General features: G+C 33.4%; 1 protein-coding gene across 1 annotated transcript in view; it reads left to right on the forward strand.

Moving 5' to 3' along the window:
• The window catches only part of LOC150102760 (potassium voltage-gated channel subfamily KQT member 1-like), a 295473-nt gene that overhangs the window by 157915 nt on the left and 116760 nt on the right, over positions 1 to 20798 (forward strand). Inside the window, exons 9-10 of the mRNA XM_090398734.1 lie at positions 1547 to 1642; positions 19978 to 20094. Of these exons, the coding sequence (XP_090254860.1) occupies positions 1547 to 1642; positions 19978 to 20094 (213 nt within the window). The remainder of the gene's footprint in view (positions 1 to 1546; positions 1643 to 19977; positions 20095 to 20798) is intronic.

Below are 20798 nucleotides of genomic sequence, written 5' to 3' on the forward strand. Positions count from 1 at the left end.
GGCTTACCATTTAACCAGGCTAACCATCATCATCACGTCGTGTGTGTGTGTGTTAACCTATTCCTGTATTCTGTTCTTTACCAATATCCCTTTGGTACCTTTAACCACAACTGCAGATATACAACTTAGTGTATAAGTGGGAACTCTATTATGAGTGACTCATTAAACAACCAGGTCAACTATTTTGCATATGACTTAAAAATATGTAATATATCATCCATTCCAATAACCTTATTAGCATGTAGCCCACTGAACAACACAAGTTTAGGAGTTGTTCTGCACTTGTATCTAGATGTTGCGCATTACTATTTTCACCAATATACCAGAAAATTGCTTGTTAAATAATTTCACTGCATCCTGTGCCATCAATGCCATCGATTAATATTGTTCCATTTTAATTATTCTGCATCTTACTTGCTACATAGCCAAAGAATTTCCTTGAGTTTCCTATGGCCTGATAGCTAGTCTCCTCTCATGTTGCATGTTTTCTTTGCTTACCATACTTCTCAAGCATTTGGTCATTGTGTTCTGTTGTATATTTTCTCCATAACTTCTTTTCTGTGCTGTTTCCTGATTTCACTGTTCAATCATTTCACTCCTATTTTATCCATTTTAATCCCTTAAGTTATTATTCAGTAAACCAATATAATTTTTGTTACTGTTGTTTTAGGTCTCAGGAACTCTTGAAATATTCAATAATATCTTTAAAATCAATATGTTACTGCAGTACCTAGATTATATCTCATGCCATGGACATGAATTATTACATTCCTGCGTGTGTGTGTGTGTGTGCAATGTTTAATGTTCACATTTTTAACAGCTGTTTATTTACAATAATCCCTCGATTATCTGATTGTGTTGAAAAATCACTTTACTATTTAGATAAATAAGGATATGATTAACTGAGGTTGCAGTTGCTTGACCTAATCCACTGAATGATTGGTTAATGGAAAATTTGATTATTTGGTGGTTAGATAATTGAGAAATTACTATATCTAGTGAACTAAATAAACATTTACATATATAAACTTATTTACATAAACGTTATAAACAGATTTACATATGTATATATGTAAATATATAACATGCATAAAATATATAACACTCGGCCAGCCAGCCTGGCTGAGTGGTTAGCGTATCTGCTCTCCAGCCAAAAAAGGCTGCGGGTTCAAATCCCGCCGTGGGTATGGATGTTTGTGATTGTCTTTGGAAATATTAGTGGTGGTAGTCGGCGGTAGATGGCATTGTGGATAGTTGGTGGATTGAAGGGGTTGTAGAGCAGATGCCCTTCCTTGATGAGTCTTTGGACTCCCTGGAGGTGTCTAATAATAATAATAATATATATTTCAAATGCATTGGATTTACCATTATATCTATATATATATATATGTTTTGCAGTTATAAATAAACAATATGTTTAGCAAACTAAATAAACATATATTTCCACTGGATTACTTGATTATTCTTTTATGCTTTCTGCAAATTGTACTTTGATTTTTGGTTCTATTGGTTTATTTAATGTATGTAATAATTATTAATATCTAAGGGAATCCTAGGCTCAGGATTTGCATTGAAAGTGCAACAGAAGCAAAGGCAGAAACATTTTAATCGTCAAATTCCTGCTGCAGCGACCTTGATTCAGGTAAATTGATTGTTTTTCATGAATTTATTTATTTTTTAATGAATCATTAATAAAATTTTATAAATGCTTCATTTGGCATTTTAAGCTACACATAATTTTTGTAAAAACTATCTATGCAGTCCTGGTGTGGAGGGGGAGGAGGGTTATTGAACAATGTGAAAGAGCCTGCCTTCAAATGATTAAGCAGCATTTTCATTTAAATACTGATTTAGTGAGTGCAAAAGAGTTTCGGTGTGCAAGCGCTTTTTTACTCTTGCTAATATTACTTTTTATCATGTGCTTATAGTTATTGAGTGTGCATGGTTTATAATGAATTGTAAATAGAACATCTCTGAAATCAAGAGAATTTATATCTACATTAAGAAAACTACAACTGATAATCCTTTGAAGTGGGAGTGCATTAAAAAAGGCAACCGACAAAAAAAAAAAAAAAAGTCGGTCCTTGTTGGAAACCTAAACACCAGAATAGGAAACAAATGGCAAATTACAGAAAACTGTATTAGGCAAATTGAGAGAAGTAGATGAGCACTTACAGTAATAAAATACACTTGAATTGTACTTGTTTATTAATATCATGTTTCAACATAAAGATATGCATAAATAAATGTCTTATTGATTACATTATTTTGAATATCCTCAAACTGGTCCAAAAACAAAATAAAGATCAGTATCATATTAAAAAGAAACATCAAAGAAAGTCTTAAATCAAATTGTAAGACTTTCTTCCAAATAGATTACAGACTGAGTGGCAAAATTTGAATAAACAGTTGACTCAATGAGCAAAACATAGCATTGATGTCTGTAAGGGCAGAAATAGAATATGGAAGAGAAACATAACTTAAGGCATCAAAATGTTTTGAAAAGTTCTGGCTCCATAAGGAAGATACTTTACCAGCCTTTCTAGTAAAAATAAATACTCTATATCCCTGGATAAATTTCATAATGGAAATAGAAAAGGACTGGAAACTGCATTCATACATATCTTGCCCCTGCTCTCCTTCAGGTGAACCCCCCTTCATGTATTGTAAATCTACCTTCACTAGTTGCTGCATCCAACAGCAATCAGCTCACCGTCCTTCTTGAAATGGTCTTTACAATGGATTTGATTCTTACAAATCTCCCTCCATCAATCCTGAAACTGTGCAGAGTCTCGATTCCATATACTTCTGGCATTTCCAAACCAATTTCAAGAATCCTCAAGAAATATCACCTGGTATCCATGTTTGTTCTGTTCAACAAACTCTCCTTGTGGTTTTGATCTGCTAATGCTAAACAATGTCCTTTCTCTTCCTGGCATTACCAAGTTCCCTGGTAGATCCCAGGGATTGCAACTTTTCCTATTTTGGACAAATTGGGCATTCTGTGGAAAAAAAGATTACATGAATACTAATCTTACATCATTAATTAGAATTCTGGCTTAGCAAAACAAGGAATTGATTCTAACCACAGAATCTTCTGGTCTAAAACATGCTTAAGAGTGCTGGAGTCTTGCTTCGTTGTCCTAATCTGAATCAGAATGACTGCCTCTCTTTATCAAAAATCTGGGAGTTTCATTCTTATCAGACATCAATCTTCTTCTTCTTCCTCCACGCATTTATCCCACTTCCAATGCAGGGTCCGCGTATTACATTTTGATGCGACTTTTTGTTAGTACAACCTCCAGCCGAGCCTGCCGCTGGGGGGGGGGGGTATTTTTTTACTGTAGCAGCGTGTGTTAACGGGGCCAGATTGCCTGCTTGCAAGATGAAAAACCCCAGATAAACTTGGGAGGGGGGGGGGGGAACCCTGCTGTCCACACCCAAGACTAGCTAACTTGGCAATGGCTGAGAAAGATACTTAAGCTCCTCACGTTGTAGACAGGAATCGAACCTAGGACACTCCTTCCCCAGGCATATGGTTGCGAGGCGCATAGCCACTAGGCTAACCGCATGGAGTCTTATCAGACATCAATAATATATATATATATATATATTAATTACTACAGCTCACTCGCATCACATTCCTTTTATACCATCATGCAGCTTGTACTATTTTTTAAATAATGCATTGTTAGTGTCCTATATTTTATTTTACTTGTAGCCTTCCTGCCACTAATGATGACCTGCATGTTTCAGGTTGAAATATTTGGCAATTAAAGTTTTGTTAGTTTTATTTCCTTGTATACATGTATAATTACTACTATGGTACAAGTTTCTCTCAAGCAAAGGAATCAAGGTTCATTTGGATGTTATAAAACACTGAAGACAAAAACATTCGGGATTTGGGAGTAATTACTTTTGAAAATTATTAAATAAGGTAGCTGCACTTATGACTGTTGCTATTGATAATGATAACATCAATAGGTTCAAGATACAAGAGTTTACAAGGAATTCAAAATAGGAAGTGATTATCATTTAGGTAATCATTCCCTCAAAGGATCACTTTAGTGAGTACAGAAGTGGCAAACCCAAGGTACCTGATGCTGTACCATGCTTTACTTCACGTAATATACATATTATATTATCTGTAGACTGGTCTCCACCTTCTTTCTTTCTTTCATCCTTACTCCTCCCCCCACAAAGCTATTAGAGTATTTGAGGGCTTTTCTATCATACTTTGTTCTTCTTCATTGCAACAGAATTGCCAAGGCCCTTAATAATTCTCCATCCATAAAGCCAAGATAATGCTACCACATCTAAAGCAGGCAATGCAACTGTTTTTAGATCACAGGAAATAGTTCAGAAATATGGAATATGGTCAGCTCAAAAAATCATCCACCTCCTAACATAAGGACTCTTTTTAACCCAGGAAAGACCAAATTGAGAGAGAGAGAGAGCTAGAGAGGATTAAGTGGAATATAATAGGTACTGCCAAAACACACTGGCCAGGAGGTGTGATTAATTTGAAGAATGGAAAACTATTTTATTTAGGAAGAGAAGATAACATCCATAGAGAGGATGTCACAATATTGGTCAATAATCATTTGATAAACACCATCTTAACCATAGAACTGCATGATCCAAGAATTATAACAATTAGATTAAAAGGAAAAGAAGGGAATTTTTTTAAAAATTATCCAAATTTATGCTCCAGACCAGTCACATGAAGAAGAAGAATTAGTTACTTTCTACCAGCAACGACAGGATGACTTTATTGACAAAATAAACAAAAGAGAGACATTATAATAGTGATGAGAGACTATTGCCAAGGTTAGGATATTTATATCAGTCATGAAAGATGTGATGGACAAATTTGGAGTGGGCAAGAAAAATGAAAGAGGCGAAAGATTGTTTGAATTCTGTGAACATAATCTATTCATCTCAGGCACCATATTTTTCCATAGACCATCATTCAAATACACATGGGCATCTCCAGATGGTATGATTAAAAATTGTATTGATTACATTCTGATCAAAAATAACTGCAAATCCTCAATCCAAAATTAAGAATGCTAAAGAACCTAGATTTGCACTCTGATCACGAATTACTATCTGCAAAAATTAAGTTGAAATTTAAAAATAGCAAACCAAAGACCCTATGCAATTAACATAACAAAACTGAAAGATGTGATGGGCAAATTTGGAGTGGGCAAGAAAAATGAAAGAGGTGAAAGATTGTTTGAATTCTATAAACATGATCTATTCATCTCGGGCACCATATTTTTCCATAGACCATCATTCAAATACACATGGGCATCTCCACTCCTTCTATATAACCATAGAAGACAACTACAGAAACATAATAGAAACGGATGGGAGACTTCATTGCCAAGGTTGGGATATTGTTAAATTGTGAATGAAACTATGTTGTGTAATTATTTTTTTTTCATTCACATTTAACATTGGTTATTATGTATTAATCATGATTTGTATAAAAATTATTTATTATTCCTTAATTTAGGATTACTGTTTAAATATTTATTCTAAACTTAACCTACTATTAATTTGTTAAGCAATAATATGTGCAGAATTTATAATAACTAAAATATATATATGATGTAACGAAAAGTAATATTATAATTAATTCTATACGTAATGAAAAGGCTGATTAAGTAGCTCAAATATTCTGTTTATTCTTATTTGTGAAAATTTAATGTTATGTAATCACTCATGTAGTAGTAGAGCATTGTATTACATTAGCGAAATGTTTGCGTTTATTTGTTGTCATGGAGACGCATGAAATAAACAAGCACGAGTCGAATAGAGCGTGACCTTCGGACTGAAAGGAGAGGAAAGATATTATATATAGAAAAAAAAAAGGATTTTGAATTAGAGGAGAGAGGAAGTTTTTGCGGAGCAGGAAGGAAGGTAGGATACAAGCAAAAGAAGTGGAAGAAAATTATAAGTTCTCTAAGGCAGAAATTCATGAGAATAGTGTTTAGAAGTGAGCCAAAACATAGTGAATCATATACTTAGCTGCAAGTGAAGTCAGCTGTGTTGTAAAGGAAAATTAATGCCGTATCCAGATAAATAAAGAACTGGACATTCAATGAAAAATTCTGATTAGTTCCAGTTAGTCTAGGATTGCGTCTTAATTCTATGTTGCCCTGAGAAGAATTATATTGAAATTAACTAGTTTCAGAAAAGTAAACAAGGAAAGATATCAGTGCCTTATTGATGTTTTTTTTTTTTTTTTTTTTTTGAGTAGTGAAGCGCAATTAACAGTAGGTCAGCTAAAATCGTTGAAGAATTTTTATTAATGTGTTCCGCTAACGTAAATAAATTAATTCACAAGTGTGCTCACAATTAATAGATGTATTGAAGATTGTATCTGGTAAGAGTAGTCATACTTGTTTGTTTATTCTAACATTAACATATCTTCGAAGTTCAAAGTCCGAAATAAGATTGCTTGGAATATTGTCTACCTTGATTAGTGCTTCCTGTGAATTTAAACATTAAGTACAGCTGATAGATATGTGGAGACTGATTAAATAAGAGGTTTTGTTTTATTAACTTGAGTTAAGAAAGCTTGTGATTTTGAAGCTGTGAATTGTATCTGAAAGTTTAGAACATTGAATTGGCATGAGTGACTTAGCAAAATGTATTAAGTTGATTGTATTGTTTCATTTTAAAGCAGAATTCTTGTATTTGTTATATATATCATATATTGAATGTTTTATTTTGTTAATCTAAATATTGTGTTTGCCTGAATTCCCTTTTATTGCACCGTTCATAAATATTCGAATCTTGCAGGAACCCCAAGTGGAATAGTAAATAATTCGGCCTAAACAAATGAGGAGATGCTAACTTAATTAAGAATTGATCCTACTATTTTGTATAGACTAATCTAAAAATAGGGTGGCCCTAGTATAATTATAAATTTCTCTACTTTTGGATCGGTGATCAATTTGCAATTAGTTGTTATATTGATAAGAGTGACTTGAACCAAGATGGCGGACATAACATGAAAATAGAACGTCACGACAAATGGCGCAGCCGACAGGACGTGATTTAATCGATAGGAATTGAATTTAACAACTATAAGTTAAGAAATTGAGTTTAGTTTTAGTGATAACAATCATAAAAATGCTCCCTGAAAATTTTTAAAAATGAAATAAATAAATCACAGTGAACTGGTTATAATCTGGAGTCAGGCAAGGATAAAAGTTTATTTTAAAGTAGAAAGATTGTATTAATAGAATTAGTAATTTATTAATCACTATGGCTGTTATATCAAGCTCTGAAATGAATGATAGTGAATTTTTTCGTACAGTAAATCCGCAACAAGTTTTTCCCCAATTTTCAGGTGAAGAATCAGATGATGTACTATTTTTCTTTACCTATGTTGAAAAACTTAGAGAGATAGCTAGTTGGACTGATTTTCAATTGCTAGTTTTGATTAGAAGTAAATTAATAGGTAAAGCAAAAACATTCTTATATTCTTCTCCAATACTTCGGGAAACTTTTGAGTATTCCAAATTTAAGGAAACCTTGTTATCCCAATTTTGTAAACTTAGAAGTGTAGGTCCTAATTTATGGAAATTACAGAAAATTATTCAAAAGGATAAGGAGACTGTTACTGATTTTCACAATCGTTTATTAACATTGGCCAACAGTTTGAATGTTACTAGTGAAGATAAACCTCACTTGGATTGGGCGGTATTCCAACAATTCCGACAAGGTCTTAGGCAAGAACTGCGAGAAACAGCCTATAAGAGGAATATTTCCACGTTAGAAGAGTGTCTCAAAACTGTCAAAGAAAGAGAACAAATATTGGGAGACCTTTATCCCTCAACCAATGTAAGTCTTGTTAATGTTGTGAATAAGACTAATTCTTCCTTTAACCAATCAGAAGTAGAAAAGAGAAGTAAGGTTGAAAAAGGAAAAGCTAGGGATATTGGAGAAAACTCAAGTAATGTTAACTGCCTAACTGAAAGTAAGGAGCAATTGGATAAGAAACTGATGACAGAAGTAAAAACCTTGATTCACCAGGAAGTAAAAAAATTAAATCAGCCTATAATGGATAGTCTTAATGAAGTTGTAAAACAATTGTCGACTATTACCTTGAGATCTCAAGAAAATCAAAACCTCACTACAAATAAAATTAATGAGATGATCAAACATGAAGTTGAAAAACAAAGTCAACCTATTTTAACTAGTCTAGATAAAGTAATCCGAGGATTAGATAATGTTAGACAACAAATGTCTGTTATTCCTCAATCCAAGACAGATATAAAACAAAGAAATCCTGTTAAATGTTATAATTGCAACAAACTTGGACATTATGCCAGGAACTGTTTCCATAACAAGGAAAACTACTATAACAACAGATGGAACTCAAAATTTGGATATGTGACCCACAGGAGAAATAACAGAATTCAGAAATATCTAGCATCTAATGAGAGAATGATGAGAATTAGAGGTGATATCCTGGGCTCTAAATGTGACATCTTATTAGATACAGGATGCAATGCTTCTACCATTAGGATGGATTACTTCCTAACCTTAAAGAACAAACTGTGGAAGAGCACTGCCAAACTGAGACAAACTGTGGAAGAGTACTGCCAAACTGAGACAACCTGTGAGGATTACTTCTCTCTCAGACTCAAACTCTGTGGCATATGAGAAACTTCAAGCAAGGATATACCTACCAGAATTTGGACTGTACGTGTGGCAAGACTTACTTGTTGTCCCCACTACTTCCAATCTAAGTTCTCACATTATTTTGGGAACAAACTTCTTAGCGAAATATCAATTCTCTTGTAACTTTTCTAAAAAGGAAATATCCCTGATGAACAAGAAGAGATATACCAGAAGAAATGAAATTCTTGATTGTGATAAGACTAAGCATCAAACAAAACAGTTTAGATTGCCATTTGAATTAGGACCATCTACTAAAGAAAAGTCGGCTGTGAATCAATCATCTAAAAGAGATAGTGATGATGACTCTCATGTGCACATTCAGTCTGACACACCACTTGTCACTGATGAACAACAAGTAGTGGTGACAAAGCCTAAATCAGAAGTTGCCACTAATAGTAAAATGACAGTTGAAGTCAATTTTGGTAAAATGACCTTTCTATATAATGGAACAAATCACCAAGTTATGAGACAGCTAAAACTTAATTTTGGTAATAGAAAACGTGAATTTAATTCAGAAAAGAAAATCCCATACTACAGACATAGAAGACACGCAGAAATTGATAATGATAGTGATAAGAGATTTAATGAGAATGTGAAGGAGAATAAATGCACTAGACATATTAAGGAACCAAGTTTCATTCAAACTAGATACTACTTGAGAAATCAGAAGGGAAATATGTAATCCAGTTCTTCCGTGAGAAAGCCTAGTGTGAAAAGAAAAATTTTTCTTATAACAAAAAATTTTTTGTTATAACTTCATTGCCAAGGTTGGGATGTATACACCAGTCGTGAAAGATGTGATCGGCAAATTTGGAGTGGATGAGAGAAATTAAAGAGGTGAAAGACTTTGATTTCTGTAAACATACAACCTTTTTCATATATTTTCTACATTGTCAATGGGACAGAGCAGTTATAGTAAATGCGTAAAAGAAAAACACTTGGTACAACAATTAATGCAAATAATGAGTGGATAACCATAGAAATTCTGGAAACCTTACAAGAAAAAAGAGCTGCAAAAAAATACTTTGAATAGAGAAAATGTAGAAGAAAATAAGCAACATTATAAAAGACGGAAAAACAAAATGGATAGAATGTGCAGATCTGCCAAAAATCCATGGTTGGAAGAAAAAGCAAAAATGTGTGAAGAAGCCAATAAAAAGAATGATAGCAAGACTGTATATAAAATTATAAAAGAATTAACAAAAATACACCAAAACAGACCACTAAAAATGAAGGATAAAAATAATATTGAAACTGGAACAATTCACTAGATTAAAAAAGAAATTGAAAAGAATATTACCAGATACTTTTCCAGAAAAAAGAAGATGGGAAAAACACAAATGAAGAGACAAAAAACACCGTTTATAATAAAAGAAGAAATTTTGAATGCATAAACCAAATAAACTTGTCTAAGTCACCTGGTTATGATGAACTTCCTAATAAATGGTGGAAATAGTGGCAATAGCAACCATCAGTTTCCCGCTTGAACTTATTAACCAAATACTATATACTGGTGAAATTCCAGAGGCCTGCTTAAGGGTCAAAGCTGTATAACCGAGAGGAGGCCTCCACATTGCCTTTAAAGGAATGTGGAGAACTAAACAGGTCTTTTGACCTAATGTCCAGTCCTCACCTTCTCATGGTGCACCCTGTTGGGAATCTACCTGGTTGGCTAAATATGGATTTAGCCAACCAAATTGTATTATTATCGGCTTAAACTGCAATGTAAAATGATGGTACAACATGACAGAATTTTGTGCTGGCTGGGTCATTGCCTGGTTAAACAAGGTCTGTTGTTTTTGCCAGGGAACCAGGATGAACAGAAAAGTCAGCTACTGGAACAAATCTTGAAACACAATCCAACTCAACATCAACAGAGTTCAAGATTGGTACTATAAACATAAATGGTAAACAAAAAAAGACAAACACTGGGGTGATCTTTCTAAGCAATACAAAATGTTATATTCAGGCAATAACAATCAAGGAAAAGCAGGAGTAGCTATAGTAATCAACACTAAATATGAGGCTAATCTTATTAAAGGCAGGCAATGTCAAGTAGAGTGATGTGGGCAAATATCAGAATGGGAAACTGGACAGTGAGACTTATTTGTGCCTATGGTCCCACAGAAGGTTCTGCGTAAGGAGGAGTGGAGGAATTTTTTGAAGCTTTAGGGAAAGCAACTGGCATAATGAAAAAGGAAAAGTTGATCCTTGTTGGGGATCTAAATAGCAGAGCAAGAAATGATTGTCAGACATAAAAAAATATTTTGGTAAAATTTGGAGAAAAGAGCAAAGCTAATAATAATGGCAAATGCCTGTTGGTTCTGCTCGGGACATGGACTAGTTATTACTAACACAATGTTCCAACATAAAAATGTGCATAAATTCACGTGGAGAGAAAAGGCAAGGAATAAGAAAATTCTCATTGACTATGTTATTACTAATAGTGATGTTTTCTCACTGATGCAGGACATTAGAGTGTACAGAGGATTTGAAATTGGAAATGATCACCATTTAGTCTTGAGCAGGAATTCATATTGAAAATAAGAACATGTAAGAAAGTTTTAAAGCGAATAAAAGTTTAGCAGCTCTCAGATGTGAACTGTAGAATACACAAACATTATTGAAGAAAAAATGAAAGAGTCTGAGAACAGGAATCTGACCCTTGGAGATTCATTGTCAAGCCCTGAAGAAAACATTGATTGATTCAGCCAGAGAGGCATGTGGTGCAGTTGTCTGCAAGAATAGAAAAATCAGAATTCCATTGTGGATACAGGGTTAAAGAGGCAGTAAAAGAAAGAAGAAAGCATATCAAAAGTTCCTAGAAAATAAACCAGCTTGTGCTCCTACAGAATACAGAGACAAATGTAAGAAAGCTAAACACTGTGTAAAACTAGCTAAACAAGTCATGGGATGACTTTGCTAAGAACATAGAAAATAAATATCAGGAAGATGGCAAGATGTTCTGGAGCTGTTGAAAAAGCTCAGAAATTGAGAAACTGTAAAAGGAATTAGAGATCGTAAAGGTGACATGAAAACTGGGGAAAAAGATATCCTTGATGTATGGAGTAATTACTTCGAAAAATTGCTAAATGAAACTGCAATCAGGAATTCATATCTATACTTGAAGTAGAAATAACTATCAAAGCCTGAAATGTGGAAAGGTAGCTGGAGTAAATGATATTCGATTAGAAATGCTCAAGTATTGAGGTATAAAAGTCTTATAGTGGCTGCACTGCATAATTCAGAAGACCTGGACAGAGGGATGAATTCCAGATGATTAGAGTAGAGCTCTCATAGTACCCATATAAAAAAGGGAAATAAAACTGAATGTGAGAATTCATTTCATAATTCATAATTTCATTACTGAGTGTTCCTGGTAAGATATATGCAAGTATACTCGAGAAAAGGTTGAGAAGGATTGTGGAAGGGAGGCTTGGTGAAGAATAAGCTGTATTCAGGCCAAATAGAGGCTGTCAGGATCATATTTTCATTTACGACAAATAGTTGAGAAATTATGGGAATATAACAAAGATCTGTATTTCAGTTTTGTAGATCTGGAAAAGTCTTATGACAAGGATATGCATTATCCCCCTCTGTTTATTTTCTATATGGATCACATTATGAAGGAAAGTGATATTAAACCTGATACCCAAATTGGAGATGTTAATCTCAGCTTTTTGCTTTATGCAGATGATATTATCCTTTTAGATAAATCCAGTAAAAGTCTGCAAGATTCCTTGACTAAATTGGATAACTGTTGTATCCAATTTGGTATGAAGGTCAGTAATAACAAGACAAAGACACTGAAAATAGGCAGAAGAATTGAAAATATCAACTGTATTTTAACTTTTGGATCTGAGAGCTGTTTTAAAAATAAAACACTTGTCCAAAGAGACTAAAGACCACAGATGCGAGAGTCCTCAGAAAGATTAGGGGAATGAACAAATGGCATCAGTGGCAATATCATATTAAAAACAAGGATATTAGGAAAGCGCTTGACATTGTTAACATCCAAGAAAGATTAGCAAAATAAGCATTCTCAGCATCCAGGAAAGATTAGCAAAACAAGCGTTCTCTGCCAGGTAGGTAGGAAAAAGACCCAGAGGAAAACCATGATGTAGGTGGATTGTTACAGTAAAAAATTCCTTAGAAGACAGAAATATATGATCTGATAATGTTGGAGTCTTGACTGGTAACAGATTGATTTGGAGGAATATTGTAGATCGGAAATTTTTCATGTAGTACTATCATATCCTATACACCCCTTGAGGATACATGTCAGGAATTTGATGATGGAAAATAGTTATCATAATACCGATTTTCAAAAAGGGGAGATAAATAAAGATGTGAAAATTAGACCCATAACGTTGCTAAGTCACACTACAAAATATTCACTCACAATATACAAAATAGAATCTATACTTTAATGAATGAGACAATAGGAGATCAAGCAGGCTTCATACCTGTGAAGTCTACTATAGACCATATTTTTCAGTTAATCGTTTGGCTGAAAAGTACTGGGCATACAATTTACATATATACTGCAGTTTAATTGATTTCAAATAAGCATTAAATTCCATTGACAGGAACAAAATCATAAACATCTTAAAATCTATGACTAGATTCAGAACTACAAGCCTTTATTACAAATTATTATAAAGATACCAAAGCAATTGTCAAATTTAATAAAATAAAAACAGACAAATTCAAAGTAGAAAAAGGAGTCATGCATGGTTTCTCACTCTCACCGAATGTATTTATTATCTAGATCTTGAAGAATCAGGTCTACAAATAAATAGCACAAATATCAATCACATCAAATACGCACATTATATTATTCTTACAGAATCTAAAGAACAGTTGTTAAAAACAATAAAAAAAAATTTAAATGAAGCATGCAAAACTTTTAGAATGAAAATCAATCTAAGCAAAACTTAAGCAGCAAAAATAGGAAGAGATGGGGAAAATATTTTAAGAAATACTTGAACTAGTAAAGCAGTTTACATATCTTGGCATTCTCATTACTTACAACCTTAACAACACAGAAACAGGAAAATACAGACTTAACAAAGGGATGGTCTTATATGAATAAATTAAACAAATATGGAATAATAACAGCATTTCAAAAAGCCTCAAACTAAAACTCTATAAAATCATTGTACGGGGCTGAGACATGAAAACTCCAGAAAGAAATACAGAAAATCATAGCTTTCGAAATGAAATGCTTAAGAAAAATAAATAAAACTCACTTGTCAGAACACAGAACATACGAGGTAAGTCAAACATGAATTATACTACAGAGAAGATATCACATATATAATTCTTAAATGGCAATTAAGATGGTTTGGACACTTCCGGAGAATATCCTCTCAGAGATTACCAAATATAGTCCTGAATAGAATCATTGGAGGAAGACAGTCAAGAGGCAGGCCAAAAAAGTACTTGGCTATAGTCTTTGAAGGAAAGGTCATAATTATCTTGCTTCAAAGAGATGAGAGATAGAGCTAGGTGACTAAGATTTGTTCAGGGGGAAACAACTTGTCATCTGATGGATGAGAGAGAAAAATCATTATTTCCTGTTTCTAATGCCTTGTATGCTCAAATATACTTGTTTGAAATACTGTTTCAAATCTCTTGATGAGGATGAAACTGTCAAGCAGCTTTCAGAGGTGAACTTGTAGACTGACTAAAGTATACAAATATACTGGAGAAAATTGAAAGTATTTAAAAAACAAGAACCAAACCTTAGACACCCAGTAGCAAAAGTCATCAATTGTTCAACCAGGAAAGCGTATGTGCTGAAGTTATCTTCGAAGATAGAAAAACCATTACTTTGGGTGATCTTTGAGAAGTTAGAGACTGTGTGTTATATTCCGGAGAACATCCTCTCAGAGATTACCAAATATAGTCCTGAATGGAATCATTGGAGGAAGACAGTCAAAATGTCGTAAGTTCTTGGCAAATAAGTTAAGCATATACTCTTAAAGAATACAAGGACAGAATAAGAAATGTGTATGAATAGCTAAACCAAAGTCATGGGAAGAATATCAGATAGAAGATAAAATCATTAAGGTAGTAAAAGGTTCAGGATTCATTGCCTAATTTGAATCGGAACTGCTTCTTTTAAGAGAAATCTGGGAAAGTCTCATTCTTATCAAACATTAATAATTTTAGGAAAGAGTACTGTCAAAGTACTGAATACTTAGATAATGCTTATTATGATGCTGTGTGTAAATCTCCTTTTGAGTAGTCTTAGTTGAGCTTCACAACCCTTTAGCAGTATCATGCCATATTTTACTGAATCATGATATTAAAGTTAGCAGCATTTTAACTGGTTCTCAGTTAGTTTAAACTTATTTTCTCTCTTAGACTTCTGATCAGTTTCTAAAGCAGTAGATCAAAAGAAAGCAATGGAATTTACTTCTTGGTCTTTAGAATTTGTCTCATAACTTTGCAGTAGCTACAGAATACTTAAATGTTACTGTTGTCTAGGCAATAGCATCATAAAATTCTTGGCATGTATCGTCATCTAGTGTACAGGTTACTCTTACAGCACTATATGATTAAGTTTGCATTACTACTAACTTCCTGTCAACAATTTTGTTCCAATTTAATAAGTTTTGTCAGATTCACAGTATGGTTACATGTAACTTTCAATCTTCTGAGACACTGCATCAATACAGTTTTATTTTGGTCATCTTCTGGATCATTTTCCTGCTGTCCTTAACCAAAAACACCTGCTGCTAGTCTTTCCTCTCCCATCCAGATTAAGCGACCATACAACCTTTGTAACATCTTCATTTTTACTAAAAATGAAGATGTTACAAAGTTATACTAAGTTACATTAAGTTACAAAGTTATACATCTGTTATACAAAGTTATACATACTAAGTTATATTAAGTTACAAAGTTATACATCTGTAGTTATACTACAGATGTCATCTCTTACTCCCCTAATTTTTATTACAATGCATCTGTGTGGTCCCTAGTCTTATCGACTGTGTTATTTCTAATCCGTCTGTCACAGCTGCAAGTTAAAATTAGTTCGAACCTACCGCTAGTTCAGTATGCTTGCTAATTTCTCTCTTTGATATTAATTTATTCAGCTGGCTCTCCACTATTAAAGTTTTGTTAATTCTGTTGCCTATTTCTAAATTTAATTAGCCATCTTCTCTAAAAATTGTGCATAAATAGCTAAAGTAATTTATTTTTTTCTATAGATTCTCCATCAGGATTGTAGGTCACGTGCTAGACTCTTCTAACCTAGCAAAATACCTGTCTCATCTTCTGATACACGTAAAAAACAGTCATACATGAAGGATGTTGGAAGTTATTATAGTCATACATGAAGAACAGTTTACACCTTATTGAAAGGATTAAGGATTTAATAAGAACCATCAAACATCCTACTAAGGTTAGATATTGTCAAACTTTACACCAATGTCCACAGAGATGAAATGTTAGATTTTCAATAAATTTTCCTCAAGATACAATTATGCTATTCACACATTGCATGGAGATTTTAGGAATTGGAATAAATATTGGGAAGAAACACAAGACTTTTCTGTGGATTCATATGGATTCATATCCTTTTCATCACTTCTAGCAAATGTATATATGGCAACCTTTGAGAAGAAAGCAATTGAAATATATCATTAAAAGCCTAAAACTTGGCTTTGCTACATCAATGATATATTTATCACATGGTCAAGAATAACCAAAGAATTAGAGGATTTCCAAAATTACCTTAACAGTTTACCTTAACATCCTAACATTAAATTCATGCTTGGGCTATAAGCTGTTAAGGTAACATTCAAATAGAGAACATTTTATCTGAAAAAACAGGCTGAATTTCTCATTGTACAGAAAAAGATTCTGCATGCTTCTTCACACTACCATCCATTACAGAAGATAGGTATGATAAAAACATTAAGGGACCAAGTCTACAATATTGCCAATATTACTGATCAGAATGAAGAACTTCATTACCTCAAACATATCCTTTCCTTTAATAGGTGTGGATTAGCAAAATTTTAGCTACACCTCCCAAATTTTTTATCACCAAACAGGAATCAGAAGTGCTATAATCTTACCCTACATCCAAAATGTAATGGACAAAATCACAGCAGAACTACATAGTTATGACATTAAAGTGGCTTTCACCTCATGCTTTACTAGATTTCCAAGTTTTGCAACCTCCAAAACTGCCACACCTTTCCCCCCCATTACCTCAAATTTTGCACCACCACCCCCCCCAAAAAAAAAAAAAAACTGGGAGTTTATAAAATGTAGTGTCCTTATGGCATTTGCAACGTATGCCAAACAGGACATTCTGGAGAGATCAACGCATACTAAGGATGTTGAAAAAAAAACAAATTCACAAATCAGGATTAGCCTTCCATGCAACCAGGTGCTATGGCAAAACACAGAAAAATGCTTTATAATGATCACAACTTTTTTGTAAGAAAAGTCAAGGAAATTTCAGAAATACTCTGCACCCTAATAGTGCAACAAAACCATAACTTCATATTACACTAAGTTTGGTACTCTTCATTTATTAAAAATTTTATATCCTTGGCTGTGATACACACCACTATGCCACAGATTGTGACAGTATTAACTAGTTCTCCTTCTTTTATGTGCACATTGTCTAACTGGTTTTCATTCTGTTATACTCTTGAGTTCTTAATGTCATGTAATTATATTTTCTAATGTTTAATCAGTTAATGTAACACATTTCTCCTGATAATGTAAGTTATGTGAGTTATGAAACTAGTTTCTTATGTGTTGAAATTGAATTTGAAGACCAATAGATTCTTCTTTATGGAATATGTAAGAAAAGCAATGTTCCAAAATATAGCAGCATTGCTATCTTTTGGAACATTGCTTTTCTTAACTTGGCTTTATGGAAACTTAGTAAATGCTATGATATCGCAGTCAACCCTATCTGCATGCTTTACCATGTCTGTCAGTTTTGCTTATTCTCTAGCTGATTTATCTATTTCTTTGTGGGGTGAAAACAACCCCGGTTTTTGAGAAGAGAAATCTTGCTGCCTCTATATGAGACCTGTCGACCTACCTTTAGTGGTTATTGTTGTTTTGGATTTATGTCTGAAGCCATTAAGACAGTAAGGTCAGCCCTTTATGTTTGAAAATTACATATGTTTTTCTGGCCAGTTTACCTGTTATATCATGCAAGATAAACTCAAATTTCTTCAAATCTCTTGCTGCCTCCATATGAGACTGGAAAACTTCATTCCCGTATACTTTATAAGAACTTTTCAAATGAACGTGAAGTTTTCCAGTCATCTTTATTTTATAATTAATTATAATTAAGTGAATATTAATTCCAACATCATTTCAAAGCCGAATACAGAAACCATAAAAGTTTCGTGCGAAAATTGACTAGAGAGCTTGCGGGAATACACTTGCCTGTCATACTACGAGTTGCCCTGGCCGAACCTAATAGGAAGCATGAACACTCAAAGTGCCTGTATATTCGCCTCCTATTGGTCCATGTTGATAAGATTTCACTGGTCTTACAGCTGTTTCAAACTCATTGGTTTTCATCAGAGACTAGGCAGAAACCTAAGAGAATGCAAAAACTCTCAGTACTAAAGAACTCGAAGCGTCGGAGAGGTGTATTTTCTGTAAGTGAACTCTCGGTCAGAGGGTAAAGTATTTATTAAAATAAAGAGCCAAAAGGCTTCACTTTGGTGATGCAAAATTATATAAATTAAGTGAATATTAAATCCAGCATCATTTCAGAGCCGAATACATAAACGTTTTATGCGGAAATTGACCAGAGAGCTTGCGGGAATATGCTCGCCATCATATTCACCTCCTGTTGGTCCATTTTGATAAGGTTTCACTGGTCTGACAGCTGTTTCAAACTCATTGATTTTCATCAGTGACCAGGCAGAAACCTAAGAGAATGCAAAAAATCTCAGTATTAAGGAACTCAAAGTGCTGGAGAGGTGACACCTTATCAAAATGGACCAATAGGAGGCGAATATATGGGCGCTTTGAGCATTCGTGCTTCCTATTAGGTTCGGCTAGGGCAAATCGTAGTATGGCGGCGAGTGTATTCTTGCAAACTCTCTGGTCAATTTTCACATGAAACTTTTATAGTTTCTGTATTCAGCTTTGAAATGATGTTGGTAATATCCACTGAATTTATATAATTTTGCATTGCTGATGGCATTCAAACCAGGTCTTTTCAACCAGAGAACCTTGTCATTATTGACTGAGTTATGGAAAAAAGTAGTCATGAATGCATATTATGTTGGACATCTAGTACACTTTCTCTAGATGACGAATTTAAAAAAAAAAAAATGAATAACGCAACTGCTGCAATGTAACAATCTAAAATATTTTGTATTTTTGAAAACAGTTTAAATCTAGGGAAATGCCAATGGGTTTAAGAAGTTTAGCAGCTGAATACACTTTGGCTTGTAGCCTTATAGTGGCCTACTGTTTATATGTTACTCTACATAGTTTGTCCAACCAGTCCTTGAATGTAGTAATGTTGTTGCTCAAACATTATTGATCTGTCATCAGCAAATCGAAAAGGCATTTTTATGAATTTCCAAAAATGTTAATAATTTCTTTTAAAGATTTTTTTTTATTTTGAAAGAATTCAACAAGAAAAATTCTTATATCCATAGTAAATTGTTTTCACAGTGTACTCAACTTCATAAAAAGTAGATTTAATAATGGGATTATTAGGAAAACTACTGGAAAGTATCAGAATTTTGTGTCAAAAATAGCCTGTAAAGTCTGTGTGAAATCTGTTGTCGATATAATTTTTTTTCTAGACAAACAGGTATTCATCATTTTATGAGATTTTAACAATTTTATTGTTTCGTATTGGATTTTGATTGCTAGTTATTAGAATATTTCAACAGATAATAATACAGAAAGTTGGATCCAAGTTTTGATCCCTGCCATTTGAGAACATCATGACACATGAACTCTTCCCCATCTTAGAAATATCTTATAAACAACACTGAAATAGACTCAGAACTGACTTTGTGTTTACAATTTCACAAATATAATATTTAATATTCCCCCCCTTTTTTTTTCCCCAATATATTATTACAGCCTAGCAGAGTACTTTATGCCTGAATGACCATGTGTAAAAAAAATGTAAGAAAGGAGATTAGATGCTTAGCAAGCACAAAAAGATATTTTAATGTTGTTAGTGGTTACGTGATATCTTATTATAATAATTTTATTTTTAAAGTTTATGAGCATTAAACTTTTTTACAGTGTTTATGGAGATGCTACGCTGCAGATAAGAGTTTCAGCTCTGTTGCTACTTGGAAAATTCATCTCAAAGAAACTCAGCAACAAATTACAAATAGTTCATTCACTCCTCTTAGTAAGGTATGTAGAGGGAAAGGATTGAATTTTAAATAAGTAATATTTATAAACAATGTCACTTATATCTAAACTGATTGGGATGGAGAAGGCTAGACAATGAAACTGCATAAAGCGATTTTCATGTATTTATGCCATACACTGTAACTGGAGATTGGTGTGGGTGGGGGAGGGAGAGATTAACCACCAATATCAATTCTTATTTAGTTACAAATGATTGTGGACATGTCCAGGATTTGTTCAGTATAATCAGTTTCATTTTTGTCATGTTTTTTCACTGTTCATTCTTGTTATTGTGGAAATCATACTCAATGATGCTGAAGTCATTTGTTATTGTCAGTGCTTAGTCTAAAATACATTTGCAGTTGTTTATAACCATATAAAGAGTGGATGAGCAAAATATTGCTCCTCCTTTTTTTTTTTTTTTTTTCCTGGTTTAGTGATATAAGTTTAGTAAATAAGTGATATAGATATACAGTGATTTCTTAACTTGCTATTGCGATTTAAGATGTAGATGCAATTTTTTCCATCTGCACACAAACCATAATTCTCCATAAAATCAAAATGCCAAAAATCCTGAGACATGTGATTTGTCCAAAAACATCTCACCTTAAAAGGAAATTAAAGATGTGAATAAAAATAATTTTCTCTCCATCACCCATGGTTCTAACTTGTCATAGGCCAGGGAATGCAGAGAATACTGATTGTGA

This window comes from Typopeltis vanoorti, chromosome 10, assembly GCF_054136105.1.
Source record: "Typopeltis vanoorti isolate ZY-2024b chromosome 10, IOZ_Tvanoo_1.0, whole genome shotgun sequence".
In the NCBI taxonomy this organism is placed as follows: Eukaryota; Metazoa; Arthropoda; class Arachnida; order Uropygi; family Thelyphonidae; genus Typopeltis; species Typopeltis vanoorti.